Source organism: Vitis riparia, chromosome 12 (assembly GCF_004353265.1).
Source record: "Vitis riparia cultivar Riparia Gloire de Montpellier isolate 1030 chromosome 12, EGFV_Vit.rip_1.0, whole genome shotgun sequence".
Classification (NCBI taxonomy): Eukaryota; Viridiplantae; Streptophyta; class Magnoliopsida; order Vitales; family Vitaceae; genus Vitis; species Vitis riparia.
Window position 1 is genome coordinate 19,423,887 of NC_048442.1, and position 20,812 is coordinate 19,444,698.

The 20,812-nt window shown below is 34.7% G+C and overlaps 1 protein-coding gene across 1 annotated transcript; it reads right to left on the reverse strand.

The window, feature by feature from the left end:
* Positions 1–1,009: 1,009 nt before the first annotated feature.
* LOC117926544 (26S proteasome non-ATPase regulatory subunit 2 homolog A) lies at positions 1,010–20,802 on the reverse strand. Its single transcript, XM_034845668.1, has 25 exons — positions 20,481–20,802; positions 19,800–19,900; positions 15,942–16,062; positions 15,669–15,728; positions 15,280–15,347; positions 12,315–12,357; positions 11,818–11,883; positions 11,628–11,666; positions 11,464–11,546; positions 9,281–9,395; positions 8,859–8,933; positions 8,153–8,311; positions 6,494–6,601; positions 6,280–6,384; positions 6,026–6,166; positions 5,837–5,941; positions 5,305–5,526; positions 4,984–5,097; positions 4,671–4,886; positions 3,737–3,796; positions 3,535–3,648; positions 3,347–3,432; positions 1,866–1,974; positions 1,584–1,762; positions 1,010–1,500 (listed from the first exon to the last, which is right to left on the reverse strand). Exons 1-25 carry the CDS (start codon positions 20,586–20,588, stop codon positions 1,425–1,427), a joined length of 2,673 nt encoding a protein of 890 aa, XP_034701559.1. The 5' UTR covers positions 20,589–20,802; the 3' UTR covers positions 1,010–1,424.
* Positions 20,803–20,812: the final 10 nt, after the last annotated feature.

The following is a 20,812-nucleotide window of genomic DNA, read 5'->3' on the forward strand; positions in this document are numbered from 1 at the left end:
TTAAACCCTGGACCTGGAGGAGAGAGACTTAAGGATCCATGTTAGAGACAGCAGCCCAAGGGCCAAGTCCTAAGGCCCAAGTCTCTAGCCGAGTAATTTCATAAAGCGCTGCCCGAATGGGCCCCTTTCATGACCCAAAGAAACTTGACCAAAACCTTTGGGCCGAAGCCCAGGTTTTTCCTCATCAATTCCACCGAGGCAGAAATAGTGACCGTCTAGATAAAAATAAGGGAATAATTAAAAAAATTATAATATTTTCTTCCTAACCAAACTTGATTAAAAACTATAATTACTACTCAATTACCAACTATTTTGTTTCATACAATCTATTTCGAAATACCAAATTCATTTTATAAAATAATTATTAAATATTATTATCATTATACTAGTGAAACTCAAGTTCTAATCAAGTGTATATTTGACGATAATTTTAGGAAGTATTTTTAATATTTTCAATACTTGAAAAATAAAATTTTTGAAATTTTAGTCCTAAAATCATTTTCAAATACACCCTAAGTTTTAGATCCCCAAAAAATATGCAAGTACCATTTTTTTATGGCATTTAAAAAATATTCTTCAATAATCTCAAAGGTGAACAAATGGTCACTTACACTCTGAATATAGCTAGTCTTGAATATTTATTTCAAATGCATTATATGCATAACAATTTTGGCCACAATCAGTGAAATGGGGATATTGGTGTCTTATACATTTACTAAACAAGCTGATTATATTACCAAACGAGGAGTAGAATGGAGTCATGGAACAAGTTTGTCCTGGTTACGAGTGCACACCATTGGAGCAGAGGGTCATCTACATTTATGTAATTTAATCCTCAATTCACACTGCTATGATTAGGGGGAACTTAGAAACAAATCCACCTCTGCACCCACTTTCTTCACTCATTTTCTTTCCCGATGCTTCTATAGGGAAGAATTACCACTAACCATATACTTATGTATAAGGATGGTTTTGATACGTCCATACATCCAAACTTAGTCAAGATACGGAAGCAAATATTCTTAGCATGCATGGCTACATCATAACATGATGTCATTGCTTGGAATTTGAGTTATTTTATAAAAAAAATTACAAAGTAAAATCAATAGTAAAAACCCAAGTGAGAAAAAAATGCCATCGGGAGCACTAAATTACATTAACTAGAACCAGCATGGAATAGAAAATGTTGTGGGGGTTGAATACCCCCAGATGTGCTTTCAGAACCAAACCCCACCGATTGGCTCTTTTTGGAAGACAGAAATGAAAAAAGGCAGGGACTGGCTCCAACTCAAACTCGTATTGAAATTTGTCCTTTCCTAATACCCCAACCAAGATGAACTTGCATCTAAGTTTTGAACAGGCTCCAGCGTGGAGATGGATTTTGAGCCAAGTCTGTAACTCTACTAATGTCCCGGCCATCGAAACTAGTGATCCTCCCTGTAATCTGGATTCTCTTTCAGGATGACAAAGCCTTCAAGAATAGGAGAAACGGGAATATATCTGCACAAGAAGCAACTGTTAGTGCAAAACCTGTGAAAGGATAATCCTCAAAAGTCCAACTTTGGAAGGGACGATTTTCTTACTTCTCTGTAGCAAGTTCTGCTCTATCTCCAGCAGCCAGGAGAACTGGCGTTGAGTGTGTCTGGAAACCAGTTATGGTCTTTGGCCGACCAGCCTGTCCAACAACATCCACAGCCTGACCCACCCGTACAGGTACAGACAGAGGTTTTAGATCCTCATCCACAGTCATCAACATTCTTGGCTGTAGCATCGAAGTAGATAAATAACAGTAAGAATAAACACAAGATCCAAAAACAAATGGTCACAAATTGTAGAGAAATGAAGTGCTCAAATTTAGAATTAACCTGCATGGCCAAAACAAGGACATAAAGAACATAATGGTATTTCCCCAAGATGATGGCCTTCATGTCAAGGCATGCATGCAGCAAAGTTACTATTCCAGCAAGGGCAGATCTGTAGGCAAAAGAGAAGCAAGATTTAGAAAATGGGCTTTGACGCTAGACATATTGGAGGATGGCTGTTTGTAGATATCTCTTGCACCCTCTTGTTATATTTCTAGCAATTAAAGTGAAATACTAAATCCCATTTTCGTTGTTCAGATCATTCGAAAGCCATATACTTCTTGGTTGATAAGAGAGACTAACTTGGCAGCATGAGGAGTACAAAATAATCTTCTAGACCAATAACCGACTCTTTTTTACATGTATAGTTGAAACGAGTTTGGGAAGTATGGATGTTCATCTGAAGATAAGGGGCAAGGAGGGGGAGAGGGAGGGAGGAGGGTTGGGCGGGTGGGAAGTTATATATTATAATGTGAGAAGGGATATATTTTGATATGAAACTAATCGTCAAAGATACAAGGAAATTATAGACGGTTTCAATTCAAATGCTTAAGAAAAGCCAAGGAATTGGCCTTGTATACACACAAAAAAGAAAGAGAGAGTTCAACCCGAATTAAGAAACAATCAACTTAAACTCAAACCTAGATTAAGAAAAAAATCATCCCAAGCCCATCTCAATCCAACCTTTTAACTTATGGTACTCAACATCATTTTTTTAAGCTTAGGTTGGTTAAATTGTACTCAAGTTGGTTAGATTGTATGATTCAAAATTCACTTCACCCATCATGTTTTTTAAAAAAACAATCTATATATACTACTAAAAATTAAATAGTAAATGAGGCAAAATTTCAAAACAATAACAAAAAAGTAAAAATAAATTTACATATCTTTATAGAAACATGAAAAATTATATGATATCATTATAATTTGATATTTTTCCTTAAAAAACTATAAAAAAAAATTAATAAAATGAATATTATTTTATAGGGTAATACAAATTATAAAAATATTAAATCCGATTCAGGTTAAACTTGGGTTGTGTGAACCTTTGCTTGAGCCCAACCAAAACTGAGTTGAGGTTGAAAAAACTTAACCTATGACTAACCCGAAAAGCAAAAATAGTTGCCCAAGCCTGCCAAAAGGTTGGGCTAGGTTGGGTCAACCAGCCTAAGTTGCACCCTTAGCAGAGGAGGGAGGTGGGTAGGTGGTACATATTATGATGTAAAAGGGATATATTATGATATGAAACTAATCATTTTGAAAGATACAAGGAAATTATAGATAGGACTGAATTTACATGCTTTACAAAAGCTAGGAATTGGCCTTGTATCTGGTGATTTCCAAGCATCCTCCTTAATAAGTTAGTGCAAGTTTCCCTTGTTTTAGTTGGTGTCACATCTAAACCAGTTATTAGGTCCTAAGAACATAAAACTTACTCTGAAGGAGAAAAGAAATAAAGTTTTGTTTACAAAACAAGAACTTACGGTGACAATAAGAACCGATCGGAATGATAAGGAGCAAGAGTCAATAATCCTTTTCCCAAATGGACAAGACCTTGAGCAATCCGCACCTGCACAAGTGGCCAAAACAATATTGGTGTGAAAATATATAGAACCCATTGGATGAATGAAAGAAAATCTAGAGAATTTAAAGGTAATAAAAGAATCTTTACACAGAACAGAAGGCTAGCTTCTTTGTAGTAATAGCTTGAAAGATTACGGAGCATGCCAGCAATTCGAGCATTGTTGGTACCCGCACCTATCAAACCCAAGGAGATGACAGCAGCCTGTAAAATCCCACAAATATTTCTGCATTTAGGCCAATATATTGATAGAACTACTTAGAGAACAAAAAGGCTAGCTCTATCACCATACCATTGCTACTTCTGTATCTGTGTCATGGCTAAGTCTGCTTAATGTGTCCATAACATTGACCTGGTAAGAACAACCCAGTCAAGGAGGTGAGCAAGATTTTCATAAAAAGAGACATTAGCATGATATAGTACACCCTCAATTCTGAACTTTCACAACTGGTCCGGCTTAATGTGGATTCCCTGAGCAGGACCAAGGAAATCTGACCTACAGAGTTACTATTGTGCGATGATTCAAAAACCTCCACACAAAACAACCATTTTAGCTGATATTACAGCAACCAAATGGATGTAATGAGTGACTTACGAAGAAATGATAAGAGAAAACATAAATTTCAACACTCAGTTCAAATCTGATTTATCTTTACTTATCCAGTGCTGGGATGATTATCAGCATCAATTGACCTACAATGTTACATCTCAGCTGACAAAATGAAATAAGTGGGCTTTCAAATTGAACAATGTTATTCTTTGCAAACAACTTTCAGGAATTGCCTCTACCCACATAAAACAAAGGCCATCATTTTGCAGTTTTTTTTTTATTGGAAATAATGATATTATATAAACTGGCACCAAAAAACCTGCACACCAAGGTACACAGAACATATACAAAGAATGTTAAAGGATCAATAAACGCTCCATTCCTCAACAAGAACCAAACCAATCAACAAAATCTAATAAAGACCTTTTTTTTTAATAGACAAATTCTAATAAAGACTTCGAGCCTTCATCTATCATTTTGCAAATATTCACCAACAACTCCATCCTGTTAGTAACAGAGAAGCAATTTGCAAAATCTGTTTTTCATGAAGAGCATGACTTTATCAAATCACTTCTTTAATACAGACTTCAACTCACCTTTAAGAATTAAAGTGTGCAAGCTCAGGCTTTACACTGCACAAATGGACCCAACCCAAAGATGTTAAAGCATTAGGTACCTTAGGGTTTGATATGCAGAGGAGACCAAGGGCCAATGGGACTGCTCGGCGGATATTCTGCTCTCCATACTGAAGAAGATGCTCTAAGGAACGAATTGCCATCTCAAGGCCCAGTTCTTCAGCCATTGCCACCATTGCAATTCCAAGTACAGCTGGGCCTTGGTGGGTTTCACCCTTTTCAAGATGTTGGGCACACTGACCAAGAAGGTGTTGGACCTGTGCAATTAAAAAAAAGCAAAGAATGAAAAAAGAAGGTTGGCCTCTTCATTTATGGAATAGGAATCTTGAACAGCAATCAACTTTAATGCAAAACCTTGAGCACATTCCCAGTTCCAGCATATGCACAAGAAAGCAACGTCATATCGCAATATTTTCTTATTTTTTCATTAAATGTCTTTGACACTTCAGCAGTGGCCTCCACACTTTCCTGTCACACCAAATAGGGATTCCAGAAATAATTAGAATTATTTAGAACTTCAAGTTCCAAAATTTTCCATGTTGTATGGTTTCTACCACAGTAAATAATAAAAGGTGAAAGGTAAAACACAAGGAATTCAAAGGAACACAACATGATTCTCAAATCATAGAGGTAAGGATAGTGAATTCCATGGAAACCAAAAGAAATAAGGATTACCTGCTTCCCAAGGTAAAGAAGACCAAGACCAAGAGGCAAAAGTCTTGTGAGAGGCTCCCCCAATTCTGAATCACTTCGGTCCATCAAGGCAAATATAATTGCCTGAGCAATCTCCTCATTGCAGGAACCCACATATACAAAGCCCAATGAGATTGCAGTGAATGCAATTACATCAAGGGGTGCCTTTGCATCGTTAAGTATAGGAGTCAATTTGCAACGTATCTGACAATAATGTACACAAATCAGCTTTATATGAAACCAGATACATAATTCAATGAAAAACATTATTACCAAAGTTCAACAATTTATGCCCTTGTAGATCCAGCCACAATTGAGAATTTTTATTGCCACCATTTTATTGACCAGCAATGGAAATGAAAAGATACATTTCAGTCGGGATGTTGGACAAATAGAATTTCAAATTTCTTGATCCTCAAGTTAAGTGGGAAAGAGTTGTCATGCATCTACCATACACTAACATAATTTCTATTCTTCCCAAACCCAACGCCAGCCCAGAAACAATGAACTTCACCTGATCATTTTGACAACCGGCATAAGCAAGACCTAGACCCAGAATTGCACCAATTCGGATTGATGGATCCTCTTTGCCTATGTAATCAGCTAAGAGTGCCAATGCCTGAAGAAGATTAAACATATGATCTCAGGATACAATTCCACAATCATAGATGTTCAACATATGAGAAATTATAAGGGAACTCACTGGATCGCAATCATTCTTAATGCCACAATTGACAATCCCAACCCCTAATAGTGCACCAGAAATGACATGGTTGTCATTGCTGTGAAAATACTTGTCAATTTGAGCAAGTCCAGAGTCAACATCCCATAACAGGATCATGCCCTACAACAAAGAACAACAATGTGAAGCCTGCAAATCAATGACAGCAGAAGACGACATGCAAAAATCTAGCAAGTGAAATGGACTCATAGTCATAGTAGCAAAAGAACAAATACCAGACTTGCTGCAGCACTGGCTTTCCCATGTTCTTTATTCTTAAAAAGCCAATTTCCTGAAGAACCACCACTGGAAGCTTCTGAAGCCACTGTCATTAGCTTGTCCTGCAACAAGGAAAAAACAATGAATTTCACACCAACATGGACTTGTAAGTCCTTTTTTTTGTTTTATTTTATCTTATTTTATTCTTTATGTGAAATTCACACATTTTACCTGTCCAAAACCAGCATTTACAAATGCATTGACAAAAGTAGCTGCGAGGTTCTGTCTGGCAGAGTCAACACTTGCACCAGCACTAGCCCGGCCATCAAGCAAATGTGCCTAGCAAAATCCAAGCAAATAAGTATGAGCCTAACGCTAAGAGATGACCATAAACTTCAACTGAATAACTGAAGCACCTATAAAATTGAGTCTTTCATGTCGTCCACATAGAATGTTAAGATTTCAATTTTTACATGTTTCAATAATACCACTTTAAGAGCCTTGATTCACGGAAACTACAAAAGGGGCATGAATAGGTAGTCTACAAGATTTATCTAATTTATAAACCCTAGAGTCCATTTTGTTAAATCACAATTGTTAATTCATTCAACTAATTAGAGCAATGGTATCTAGGAATATCAGAAATATATAGGGCACAATCAATCACACAATGAAAACTTGATAATAGACATATGTAGAAAATCACCTACTTTCAGCAGAAACCTTTGTAGATGTAAAAACCACAAGTCTCTGGACACTACATACACACGAGACTTATATGACACAGCATGCCCCTGTGCTCCTTAGTAGATCACCTCAAAATCATATTAAAATTTTGCAGCTTGAATATTTGACTTCTGTCTTTCCAACCCAAAAGAATTTTCAAGATTTACTTGAAGGATTTTGATTGAGAATTTTGGAACTAAGGCAGAGCAATGATGGATTTTCTTAATTTTTCTAAGGATCACCAAAATGTTTTTTGATTTGTTTTTGTACCAAAACCCTAAGCCTTAGTCACATCAGATTAGAAAACATTTTTCTGACAACTAGGAAATCTGCCTAACTTTTTTTAGAAAACTTTGAAGCAAAATATGCAGCACACTTGAGCGCCCTACAAGGTGGTGATGATGCTCCTTGCAGAACGTTTGAGCATCTTCGTGTATTTTCCTCATCTTTGCATGCCAATTTTGCTTCATGATTGTCAATTGCTCTCAAGCATCCTTTACTTTCCCCTCTAGTTCAATTAGAACTAATATATCCTTTTTAAACATGTCATTTCTTTGTTCTAAATTCAAACTCAAAACCTACCTGCCTACACATTTAACTGTAGAGTCTTTAACCCAAATATGATGCATATAAATCTCAGTGAAAGTGAAGTAGTTCCAGATTAGTAATTTTTGAAGCAACATGAAATATGTAACATACAATCAATTCCATAAAAAAATTAATTTATTTTATATGACCAAATAACACATTCCATTCTTAATTAATTCAAACAGTTACAAACGCATGCAAAAGGCATCAACTACTCAAGAGTAAAATATGTCACAACGTACAATAAATTTCACAAACAAATAATTTATTTTTTATAACCAGATGACTAAGGCCCCAAACAGGATAAGAGAAACAAATCAGATATAACAATCAGAGTAAATGAAGTCAGCAGTGGTTTATCAAGCATATTTAGGTTTCCTCAAATAATGAAGTAAAATCTATCAGAATTGACAAAAAAATACACATAAAACTATGGTGATGCCACACAAAGGTCAATTTACTCCATGGAGAAAAGAATTGTTAGCAAAATAAAGCCATCAAGATCCAAAGCTAAAACCCAACCATATAGTGACAAAGTTACAGTTCCAGCACTAAAGAGATTCTAAAAGTCCAAACCTTATAGATATCTTCAGGAGATTTGGGCTCCATCACCTCTATATCACGAGCAAGAGTAAGATAACCTTCACTTAGTTTACTGTTATTAATGATGTCCTGCAATGCCTCCCTTTCATCATTATCTACAACCATCTCATCATCAAGCTCAAAAGCAACACCCTGCATGAAGGGGATAGCAGTTAGCAAACATTTACAATGCTCCATCAAAAAAGGAAGTATTATCAATGCCTCCCAGACAGAGTGGACAAATCAATTCCCAGCCCTTAACCAGAAAGCAGTTACATGTCCATTACTTCAATCATTTACATCTAACCACGTGCTTCACCTCTCTAGATCAGTGGCGTATGTCCTGTATCCTGCTGTTTCTACAATAACATGGAAATATAACACCCAACCCCAGAAAAAAATAAAATAGAAAAACTACTAAGATAAATGTCAAATATATATATGAAAAGAAAATCCCATCAAGCATTTGAAAGAACAGACCAATTACTCTAGCATTCATGGATCAGTACTCTTTGGAAAATAAAATTGTTTAAGGATGCTCTCATCCAGCAAAATAACACTTGCCAAATCGTTTATGGAGGACTAGCAACTGCAGTAAAAATCCTAAAAAGGAGGTATGACAAACACAGAAGAAAGCACCAACCAAAAAATAAAACAAAAGAACAAATACAACTGACATAGGAAAAATCTAAAGACTTACATGTCGAGCAAGGATGTAACAAAATTGTTTCTTCTGCAGAAGATCATCACAAGATGTAAAAATCTGCTTTACATACTGCAAAGGTATATATTGAATGTTAACACAAAGTCACAAGAAAAGAAAATTTACTGGAAAATAAAAATTCCTGTTCGTAACTCTTTACAACATATATTGATTGTATCTGTATGTACATGCATATAGATACACATATAGATAACTCATTCATTGATTGCATCTGTATTTATATGCATATAGATACACGGATAGATACTCATTCCATCTCTTTTGCCTGACATATGCGATAGCAATAACTAATAAAATCACTTTCAGTCTATAAAAAATCCTATGTTTTTGATAACTCCTTGACAAACTTATTTAACTTGGGGACAGGAGAATTATTCTGCATCCATAACACAGTGTACCTGCATATTATCAAGGAACACTGCAATCTGAAGTGCATTTGGATATTCTTCAAATTTGAGATAGATCACGTATGCAATATCCAAAACTAAAATATCATCTGGTCCAGGAAGATATCTGCAAAATGTTTTCATGTGAAATGTAAGCAGCAATATATGTTTGTTTGCATCAGTACTTGTGTCAGACACAGATGTTTGTTTGCAGCAGTGCTTGTGCTCATGCTCATGTACATATTTTTAAATTATATTAATATTAGACTAATAGGTTTGTCATTTTTTTAATTATCAAAGTACTTTATATGTTGAAACATAAGTTTAAAATTGTCGTTTATATTAAATTAGTAACTAAGGTCATATATTTTACAAGTTTGAGACATATTTGGCTTTTAATCTTTTGTTCCATAAAATGCTTTATACTTTATACCTTTAAAATAAGCATTTTAGTTAGTAGTAGATTCCAGTCTAGGTTTTTTGTTTTATAACTCATGGGAACCCACCAAGTTGTTGTGTGAGGGCTTGTTGTGATTGGGAAATCTTAACCCGACCTCGACTTTGGTTTCACACCGGTTAGTCCTATTGATAGATGGGTTTGCAGGTGAGCCTTTCAAACCGGCCCAAGTTGCAGCCCCTATCAACATAAAAAAATGGTAGTAAACCCAAAGAGGTGGAAGGCAAATTCCCCACGCCAAAGTAAAGAACTAAAACCAGTAAACCCACATTCACAACACCGGAACAAGAACTTATGACAAGCCGTGAGGTGCATTCTTTGAAATTGGTAATAAGTGGATGAAATAATTAAGAATAGTTAGACTTTGGCATGTCATTGGTGCTCTAGAATTTTCCCTGCTGCCATAATTTTTATTCCTCATTCATCTCCTTAAATTTTAAAAAATTGAAGCCCTAGCCCACCTTTTTTTTTTTTTTTTTTGATAGATAAGCACAAACATATTAAGGGGCAAAAAGCCACAAAGCATATAGGGAGTATACATAGCAGCCTAAAACAAGAACACAAAAAAGAACAACCTCACCAACCCTTGAGTGGCCGCTAGCCACTCCAAAAAGCCTAAGAGCAAAGAGGACTCCTCTCCAATGTACACCCTAGCCCAACTCCACAAATTACAAACAAAAGAATTTTTGAGTTTCTGTATAGCTAAAGAGCCCCCCCTAAAAGCTAATCTATTCCTTTGATTGTAGACAACCATCCTAGGGTTGTCTTACCTCAAATAGACTACAAAAATATTCCAAGATACTATGTGGTAAGTAAAGATGAAAATGCCATTATCAATGGAGATTTTGATCAAAATTATAAATAAATAAATAAAATTAATCATGAAAATTGACTAAAACATATGAAAACTTTGAATGAAAATTTCATAAATGATAAACAATCAATAATGGAAATATTATATTTTTCAAATAAATAATATATGTATCATAAAATTAGTAACATTGGTCAATAATTAAATATGCGCTCATAACACATATAACATTGATTATTAATATGCAGATACAACCAACATTTTGTTGACCTTTAATATAATAAGATATTTTGCTCATTCAATAATAATTTAACACTAAAACTGTAAGAGTTGTTTTGTTATTAGATTTGTGTATTAAGCTTACAGCTTGAAATTCTCAAATTTCTATTTTTTTCATATATTTTCTAAAAAAATAAAAGAATTTAAACCTTTCAAATAGGAAAAGATAGAATGATTTGTAACTCAAATGATGGAGTTTCCTCATAAGATGATTGATTTGATTCATTACAATTTCATAGTGGACCATAATGTATTTTAAATAAATAAAAAATTAAAATATTCCATTTTAGATTATTTTAAATATTTTCTAAAAATTTAAATCAGCTTAAGATGCAAATTAATTCTAAAATGTAAGGTTCAAATTTCATAAAAATATTTTTTTCATTATTTTAAAATTTTTAAAATCTTTTACAGTTGGATTTTTCACAAAATCCAAATTTATAACTACTCACCATTTAAAATTATTTTTCTTTTAAGAAATTTATCTTTAGACTATTCTAAAATAGTCAAAATTCAAATTCTATAAGATAAAATAAAATGGCCTATTGCCACAAAATCACATGCCAAAGAAATAACATGCTAGCAGAGTATTCTAGAGTTGGACAGGCCAAATTCATGAATTCATTTTAAATGCCAAATTTTACCTACCTAGCTGAACTGGTGAGGTATAGGCATGTCCTTTTGTGATTTGTTTTGTCCACATGCTCCACCAATAGATCGAGGTCTTCAACCTAAAGTTTGTTAAGAGATCAATTATGTTTTTTCAAGTTAATGAACAAAGCAGAGCAAAGAAAATAATACTACATAAATACCTCCATCAGAAGATCAACAGCTTCTGGTTCAGCATTGTGCTGCAATGCAAATGTATAAATATCAGAAACAAAAAATAAAAGTTTTCTAATCTCATGACAAATGCAGTTACAAAAGCCATAGCAGACACCAATATTTTCGTTCTTTGTTACACAGATGTGAACCCAATCAAAACTTTTGAAATTAACACACCTTCATGTGAAAAGCAACAATTTGTTGTACAAGCTCCATTAGATCATCAATTGGAGCCTCTTCACTCTGTAACAGTAAATGCAAAAAGAAATAAATAAACAGTCCTTAACAATTCAGAAGAGGACACTATAGAGCAATAAATCCTAGTGAGGTTAGCATTGGACACTTTGAACACTTGTCTCACTCTCAACCATAAATAAGTAGGAAAACCAACAAGAAGATAAATTTGCACAACTACATAGTAGGTCATAAATGTTAAAAGACATACTTTAAAAATAATACTAGATTATTAGCATAAGATAAACAGGACAATCTGATCCAATTTTCAAATATGTGGAACGATGTTCAACACTTTTTACTGTACATGCACACAAACCAGAACCTTTTTCAATGGTTGAGCCAAGACGAGACATTCAATGAGTACATTGCATAATCTAAATAGTTTTGTCCAATGAGAAAAATACATCAAAATATCATGAGAACATAGATTGCCTAACCTGCCTCTTTGCATACTCCTGTGAAATTTCTCCAGCTAAGTTCCTAATACAAAAGATTAAAAATAATAAAATGGTAAGACTTATGAGAATGAAAATTAAACCAATTCAACGTAGGATATTGAAATAAGACAATATACAAATAGTTCACGATCTGAGCACAACCATTCAGAATCGAAAGTAAAGAACAACATAATAAAAAATGTTATGAATGACGATAAATAGAAGAACAGTTGGCACCATGCAATACTAAAATATTAACAAAACTGTTAATCTAGTACAGTAGAGATATAAATAGAACCCCCACATGGATACAAAAAATTAATAAATCATTAGAACAATATTGCAAATCTCATCAACCCAACTCTTCTTCCTTCAAAAAACAAAGTCCCAAACAAATCATATCTCAGTATACAAATGTTATTCATTCTCTCAGTGGGATTACTCAAGATGCAATTGTTACCATTTTATGAATCACCCAATTCCTCATTATATATCCTCCCCAAAGCTAATTGCATTTTAAAGCCCTAGTACAGAAGCTACACATTTTTATAATAGGTTTACCCCTTTTTTTGCCTAATTTGTTCATTACTAGTTAGATTTCTTTTTATAAGAGAAATCATTCATTTTGGAAAGATTGGGTCAAACAATTAAAAGTTCTTTTTTGTATCTTTATTGGGATTGAGTTAGATTGTACAGTGCAGATCATTCAATGTTGCTGTTAGATTTTGTGGACTGGTTAGGCTCTCCATAGGGGGGTGGTTGCGGGTTTTTGTGTATTCACACCTTCTACTTTTTTTGGTTGCTCTGTACAAGTCATGTATACTTTTTTAATTCAATTGATACTTCCTTCTTTTACCTATCAAAAAAAAAGGGAAATCATTCATAGCCCCAAAATTAGCAAGCCTAAAGGAAAGGAGTATGCCTCATCTGAACATCAAACAACAATCAACAAGTACACAGATCACAACCTCTAAGCAAAAACTTCTCATATTTTTGTCAAGGTATAAACCTAGGAAAAAACGAGCCTTTTACAAAAAAATGTGCTTACCACTTTTGAGTAAAAATACAAAAGTCTGAAATAAAGAAGGATATTAAAAACCCAACAAAACTATAAGATTGGCATTGAACATGACTAAAAAGATTGATGCTAATAGAGAACAAAACCTGGGGTATGTAAGTTTTTTTATCAAAAACAAACATATTCATTGATATGGATTTGGAAGTACAAGTGAAAGATGAGGAATCCTTCTAAATTTACAAAATCTGATCAAAACAAGATGTGGAAAAAACCTCTCCAAATTACTAAGGAGACCCATACATCAATATAGCACCACATGAGACTATACAAGGAAAACCAACTACTCCTTAGTGTTAATACATATCTTAAAATAAGAAACCGAAATATTTCTCGTCTTTTTCTATTTTAACCATTTTGATCTACATACCAAATTCCAATCGAGTTGAATAACCTTAAAAAAGGAGTGCCCAAAATATTTCTCATCTTTTTCTATTTTAACCATTTTGATCTACATACTAAATTCCAATCAAGTTGAATAACCTTAAAGAACTCAGCCTTGAATGTAGTAGAAGGAACTGAAATAATTAGGGTCTCATACCATCTCTGAAATTCTCCACTTGTCCTCAAATATCCTTATATTTCTTTCACATCACACTATTCAACTCAGTGTAAGACAAGCGATTTACCATAGAACCTTGCCTCTAATAGCACTCCCCAAACCCCTAAAGTTAATGACCATCATCTCACTTAATACTTTTAAGGAGAACCTTATCTAACCTAGCTGCCATAAATCCCAAAGTCATCAAATAATGTAAAAAAAATGTGATCATTCAATTTTAATCAAGACTAAGGGCTTTGTACGGTCCTATCACCTGTGGCAAGTCATTGTTTGTCTTGTTGGCCACTAACTATGCAACTGCCTTGACCTTAAGTGTGTAAGTTTGATTAATCATAGATGTGGAATCATTGGCATCACTCATGTACATAAATATGAGCAAAATACATATTCATTAGTTGAAAGAGGCCATCAAACTGTAGGGAGCTGACTTGGTATCCATGACCATCCCTTTGAAATCTTATAATTAAGTACCTATGGCCAGAAGCTGATTTGGTATCGATGACCATCCTTTTGAAATCATAATTTTAAAGTACCTATGGGCCACAAATTGGACAGTAAGACCTAAATTCTTTTTCTGATAGGCAAACAACAAATCTATTAGAAGTGCCAAGAAAACAGGTCAATAAACCCAAATTTTAAATAAAAAGGTCCAAGTGTTCTTCAGAATTGTCCCAATAAACTTGACTAATCTATGCTCAAACATGTATTTTATATGACTAGATATTTTTATGGAACTCAGGACCTATAAATATTCATCTTTTAATAATACTGATTGTAGTTGATTGATTGTATCAAGAGCAGAAGAAAGACGAATTTTAAGATTAAAAAAAGCTAGGGAACTAATCTTATGCATGTTGATCTTCAAAGACGATATAAACTTACAAAAAAATCCAGTTCCATTTTGAATAGAAGAGATTCTATCTCTTTTTTATGACTGGCAAGCCTTATTAGGCTTTTTCAAACTTCAGTATCCTAGAGGGTCATTTTCTGTCCTAGGAATATTCTGCAGAGACAATTATCATTGCTTATAATAGCAATGCAGGTATAGATTTGGAAGGAAAGAAATTAAGCAAATCTTTGAGAGATAGAATCATCCCCATGGAAGTTGAGCTTCTTGTTGCTAAACCCTCAGTTTGTGGAGATCGTGGAAGGTTAGGGATCACAATAGATTTGTCTCTTGCAGGTTATGGTTTTGAGTTCCACATATTCAGGAAGTATCGGTCCTGGAGGTTTTTCCCCCTTTTTCATCCTCTTGTGATAAATTTTGATTCCTCACCAAAAAAATAAGAAAACGAACACTGACAATGCTTTCAGCCAATGATGCTTACCTGACATACTCATGGCCCCAGGAACCAATATCACCTTCTGATCCTAACAATCTGTACTTTAGACTTTCCTGAAATTGTTGACAAATGAACCAATTAATCAGATATTCTAGTGAAGAGGTATGAACAAGATTGCAGAGGGCCAATATAGACACCAAAATAACAGCAAAATAGTTACTGGTCAATATCTAATAATATCCTATTATAATGGTGTGCAAGTGTGAGGATGTGGATGCAGGAAGCATACATACAATAAATTTTCTTTTTTTATCAAAAAATATGAACAGCAGCAGATCATAGATGCATGACCAAATACATGCACTATAAGTAATCAGGTCACTCAAACCCCAACAGAAGAAGAAGAATTTAGATACTAAATAAGCTCTCCATACCAGTTCTCCTTCCGCTGACATGGTCAAGGCCAACACTGAAAGTATATCTGCCAGGTATTTCTGCATTTACACAGGAGAAAGTAATCACATGGTGGATATAAATGGCAATGCAAAAATGTCCAGCCAGAGAGCTCAATGTAAACAATGATGAACACTGTCCAACCAGAGTTGGATGTAAACCATAACAAACAATGCCCAACCAGAGAGTTCAATGTCCAACCAGAGATTACAAAGAAAACTATAATGAACAATGTCTAACCAGATAGGTCATACCTTTAGATCTGAATCCCCCATTGTTTCATAAAATGATTTTAGAGCACCATAATGAGGGCGAAGAAACTTTAATGGCTTTGGAACTGAAGTCATAGAGCTTGTTGCAGTTCTAATTTCTTGCCTGTAAATTTTTTTTATAGAAGTTATGCACAGTCCAACCAAACTGAAACAGATATTTGATACACATATTGCTGACTAGAAATCAAATTCACTCTAAATTACAAAAATTAAAATATATATATATTAAAAAAAACAAAAAAAAAAAAGAGGAAGTATCAACCCTGCTAATATATGTCACTAGTAAGGGCAACACCAGCATGCCGGCAGTAAGCAAGAAAAATGTTTAAGTATGCCCATAAAGTGTCACAAACATTAAAAAAGATCAGTTCTTTCTTTCATTATCTAGCACGCATAAAAGATGAAAGTTCCATTTATGTTCGCAATTCTTACTCCAACTATGTTCTAAAAGCACCACATATGACATATAAGCATGGCTCTTGTGGGAATTCCTAGATTTTGTGAAAGCCCAAATTTCTTGAGTCCATATATGATAAAGCTAGTTCGTTCACAACTGAAATAGTCAGAACAACATCTTTAACAAATTTTCTTAGATATTCTAGTGCTGTCACAGGAAATCATTTGGCTGAGCCTCATAAAATTATTTTGCATCTTCCTTTGCCATTTGGCAATCTCTGTATACTACCATGCACTTTGGTGCATCCCCTTTAGACACAGGTAGTATCAACACGGGTAGTAGCATTCTTGCTTGCCCATCAATAAGGGAATCATTTTCTATCCTCTACAAACATTTGGATGAAACATATAACCACTTTGACTATCTTCCAAATAAGGAATAATGGATCAGGGATTGGGATGAAAATGTGAGGGGTTGCAGATTCAAATCCCAACAGAGATGAATGAAAAGGAAAGAAAAAAAAATGTTACCAATCAGATAATAATGATGATGATAATAATAACAGCAACATCATTAATAACAAAAGATAATAATAATGAAAATGGTGATGATAATGATAAGGACAAAGGATGAGGATGACCACAATCATTAATAACTTTCTTTCTTTCCTTGTAAAAGAAGATTCCGAACGTGTTTGATCAAGACCTAATATAAATGTTCATTGTATTTTAAAGCTAATAGTTAATTAGTCCCGGAAATTCAAGAGAAAATCAAGTAGTGTACAAACTTTCTGATTAAAAGGTATATCGTGTACAAAAATATTCATGTTCCAGTTAACACTGTCTCAGTTCACCAGAGGATAATTCCCTGAAGAAACATTTTTCGAGAGAAGAAAAAAATTGTAATCAGTATTCAGAAGCTTTGGCTGCAAGGAATTGACTGGCGAACATCTTCATCGAGGAAGCGATAAATAACAAGTGGAGACTCTTTTTTCCATTATGCTTTTTATACATGAAAGTAACAGCATAATAATTGCACCACAAAAGCAGATATGGCCTTTTTTCACTTGTTTGTAAACAGGTGAGTTTTTGTTGCCTTTTTTTTTTAAATAGGCAAAATGAGGACATGTACTAAAGGCACCTTAAACAGGTGAAACAAAGTATACAAACAAAACCTAGTAAAGACAAAAAGGTAAGGAAGGCTTCTCCTTTCAAGGAACTCAACCAATCTATAAAATCTAACATAAAAAGAGTGTGATCCTCTATATACACCCTAACCCAATTCCAAAAAGTACACAAAAAGGCAAATTTAATCGCTTAATCAAATTGCTCCACATCACTAAAAGCTTTTTTGTTCCTTTCCTTCCAAATAGTCCACCACAAGCACAAGGGAGTAACCCTCCATGCTTTCTTCCCTTTGTTACCCACAAAAGAGTCACGTCAACCCAACAAATTCCTTATAATTGAGGAATGCAAAACCCATTCCACACCAAAAAAGGAGAAAATCAAACTCCATGATATTCTAGCTTTGCAGCAAAAAAGAAGCAAGTGATCTATGGTTTCCTCCTCAACTTTCACCTTGGGGCCAATGGGTTATGGATGTCGACTGCTGAGGATGATGCTTCAAAATGGTAGTTTGTTGGATTGTTCGAGGAGTGATGCAAAGGATCCTTTAGGTAAGGAGATGGTGATCAGGGCTGAGGAGTTGGAGTCCTCTAAGGGCTTAGGGTTTGGATGCGTTTCAATGAGGGAGGAGCATAACCTTGATAACCTTCCCAACATGTTTTCTAATTTCAGTAACTTCATGGGAATGCCTGTTACGGTAACTGAAAACTTCCCACATTTAGTCTCTCTCCAAATCACCCTATCATCCACTGTTTGCTGAACTCTCTTCCCATTTAAGGCCACAAAAAATCTGCAAACCTCGTCCAACTCCCAATCATTAAACGGTCTAGAAAAAAGCGGGCTCCAACTTCCCCCACCCTCATTGCACCTCCACACATCTTTAACCCGAGCATCCTTGAAAACAGCCAAAACAAATAAGGAGGGAAAAGAAACACAAAGAGGTTCATCCCCACACCAAATATCTTTCCAAAATTTAATCCTTCTCCCATTTCCAACTAAGAAGCAAGATCTACTTCTTATACCCTCCCATTCATTTATGATGGCCTTCCACGCCCAGCTCCATAACTTTCCCTCACTTCTCTTGAACACCACCCCCCCTTCCTCTACTTCGTACTTCCCTATTATGATTTGTTTCCATAAAGGCTCTCTTTCTGTGGCAAATCTCCAATGCCAATTAATCCATCTTATTCACTTTTGGCCAAACCCAATTTTAGACTAGACCGCAAATAAAAAGTCCAAACTAACATCATCATAAGTCTTCTCAATGTCCATCTCTAAGATAAGACCCTGAGTGTTGCTCTTTAACCTAGAGTCAATGGCTTCACTGACAATGATGAATGAACACCTTTTCATATGGTGAGTTTTACTTTTCCTTTTTCTAAGAAAACGTCATAAATAGAAAATGATTAGATACCATAGTAATAAATACTGTTTTATGCCCTTCTTTTCATGAAGGCCCCTCAGAAACTTAAACACTAGCAGTGTGCCTCAAATTTTGACATGGCTAATGAAGTACCTTAAGACAGGTATCAAGGAAGTGGATGGACAAAAATTTTCAAAAAATTCACCAATCTATAGTGAAGTTCAAACCATATTATAGGACAGGTGGTAAAACAGTAGGTAGCAAGTTTCTGATTCCAAATTCCAGCTATCCTGACATCAAAACTGCAATCGGATAATAATTGACCCTGCAAATTTAGGTTGGAGTGACCATGAAAGTTTAAACTATTTTGAATAACAAATGCCTAATATTTATTATACCACTAGGTATTCTATTCTTCATTAATCCAACCACTCAATGGGTTCAAACATATATATTGCACTAGCATTGGTCCGGAATATCCCAAATTACACTTGTCATACAAATTTATACATCAAGCTCCCTTTTTATTGGAGAAACCAGTAACTTACTTCCTTCATACTCTTTTTTTGAAGCATTTTTGAAGGAAATAAATTTACTGAACGGATGGGAAAAGGAAAAAATGCATTTCATTTCCTTCCCTTTCATGTGTTTAGCTTTGGGGAGAATATAAATATGAAGGAGTTTCATATCAAAATGTTGCATGCTTAATCTTATTAAAAATGTGAACAAGATATGAACAAGTCTTTTAACTAGGCAAAAAAGAAGTTGAATCTTATTCACAACATGAGAAAGCAAAAATGCCAAGTTAAATGACACCGATACTATTCTTTTAACTAATTTGGCATAAGAATTTTAGAATCCAAACTTCCATTTTTTTCACTTAGTTGATTTTCATGATAATCATATAAAAGGTTAAACCACACTAAATTACTAAAAACCAGGAAAATTAAAGTTACCTCATACTCTCTAGAGCCATTTTCTGCAATCCAGTATCAGAGTCCTGAACCCTCTCAACATACAACTCCAACTGCTGTTTCAGTGCCAAATCCTCATCTGACTGCAAGACACAAATAAATAGCCATATCAGGAGATGAGAACCTTACGACAAAACTATGGTTTCAACACATTCTTTGATAGCTAGGAAAGTGAAAAGTTGAGGAAAATACAAACACCTGAATCTTAGAATATCTCTATTGATTATGCTAGATGCCAAGAACACTAAAGACCTCCCTCATTTTAGCCTAAGACAAGTAAATGCAAGCTTTGAATCGGAAATAACAAAACGTAAGATTTCAACTTTTGATTTTCCTTTCTTCCATTTTATCAGCATCAAACAGAAGGAAACCAAAATCCAACCTCATTTAGCTATTTAGCTCTACAAAAACAACTATTTTTACTTCGTTGAGGTCAGTTTCTATATTTTTAGAGCTAAACCATGAAATTCCTAAGTTTTCTCAGAAACCAAAGGCAAACAAATTCAATTCCCATATAACTCATTGACCTAGCTCACGTAAGTTCTCCACTATCTAGAAACTAAACCAACACCGAAAAATAAATAAAATATCTACTAAATAAAATCCTTCGATTTCATTTCCTGAGCTTTCTGATGAAAACAGAGAGAAAAGCGTGAAACTTACTAGATCCTCGTCTTTCTTCTCATCCTTCTTCTTGGGGTCCTTCGACGGGACCTTCGCAGAGGCCTCTTCTCGTGGTCCAGAACTGGTGCTGTTTGGATCCGGCGCCATATTGAACTAAACCCTAGAATGCAAAGCACTGGAACGCTATTGAAAGAGACTATACAAAACCCTAGATTGGTTCCTCGATGAGTCCGAGAATAATGATGTGATTGGATTAGCAGAAAATGTGAAGAAAACCCTATAAAATATGAATCGGAATGGAAAGCAGCAAAAGAGATTGCCCCCTCGTCCAAGCAACCGCTCCACTCTCTTCTGCGTTTTTGGAGACTCGT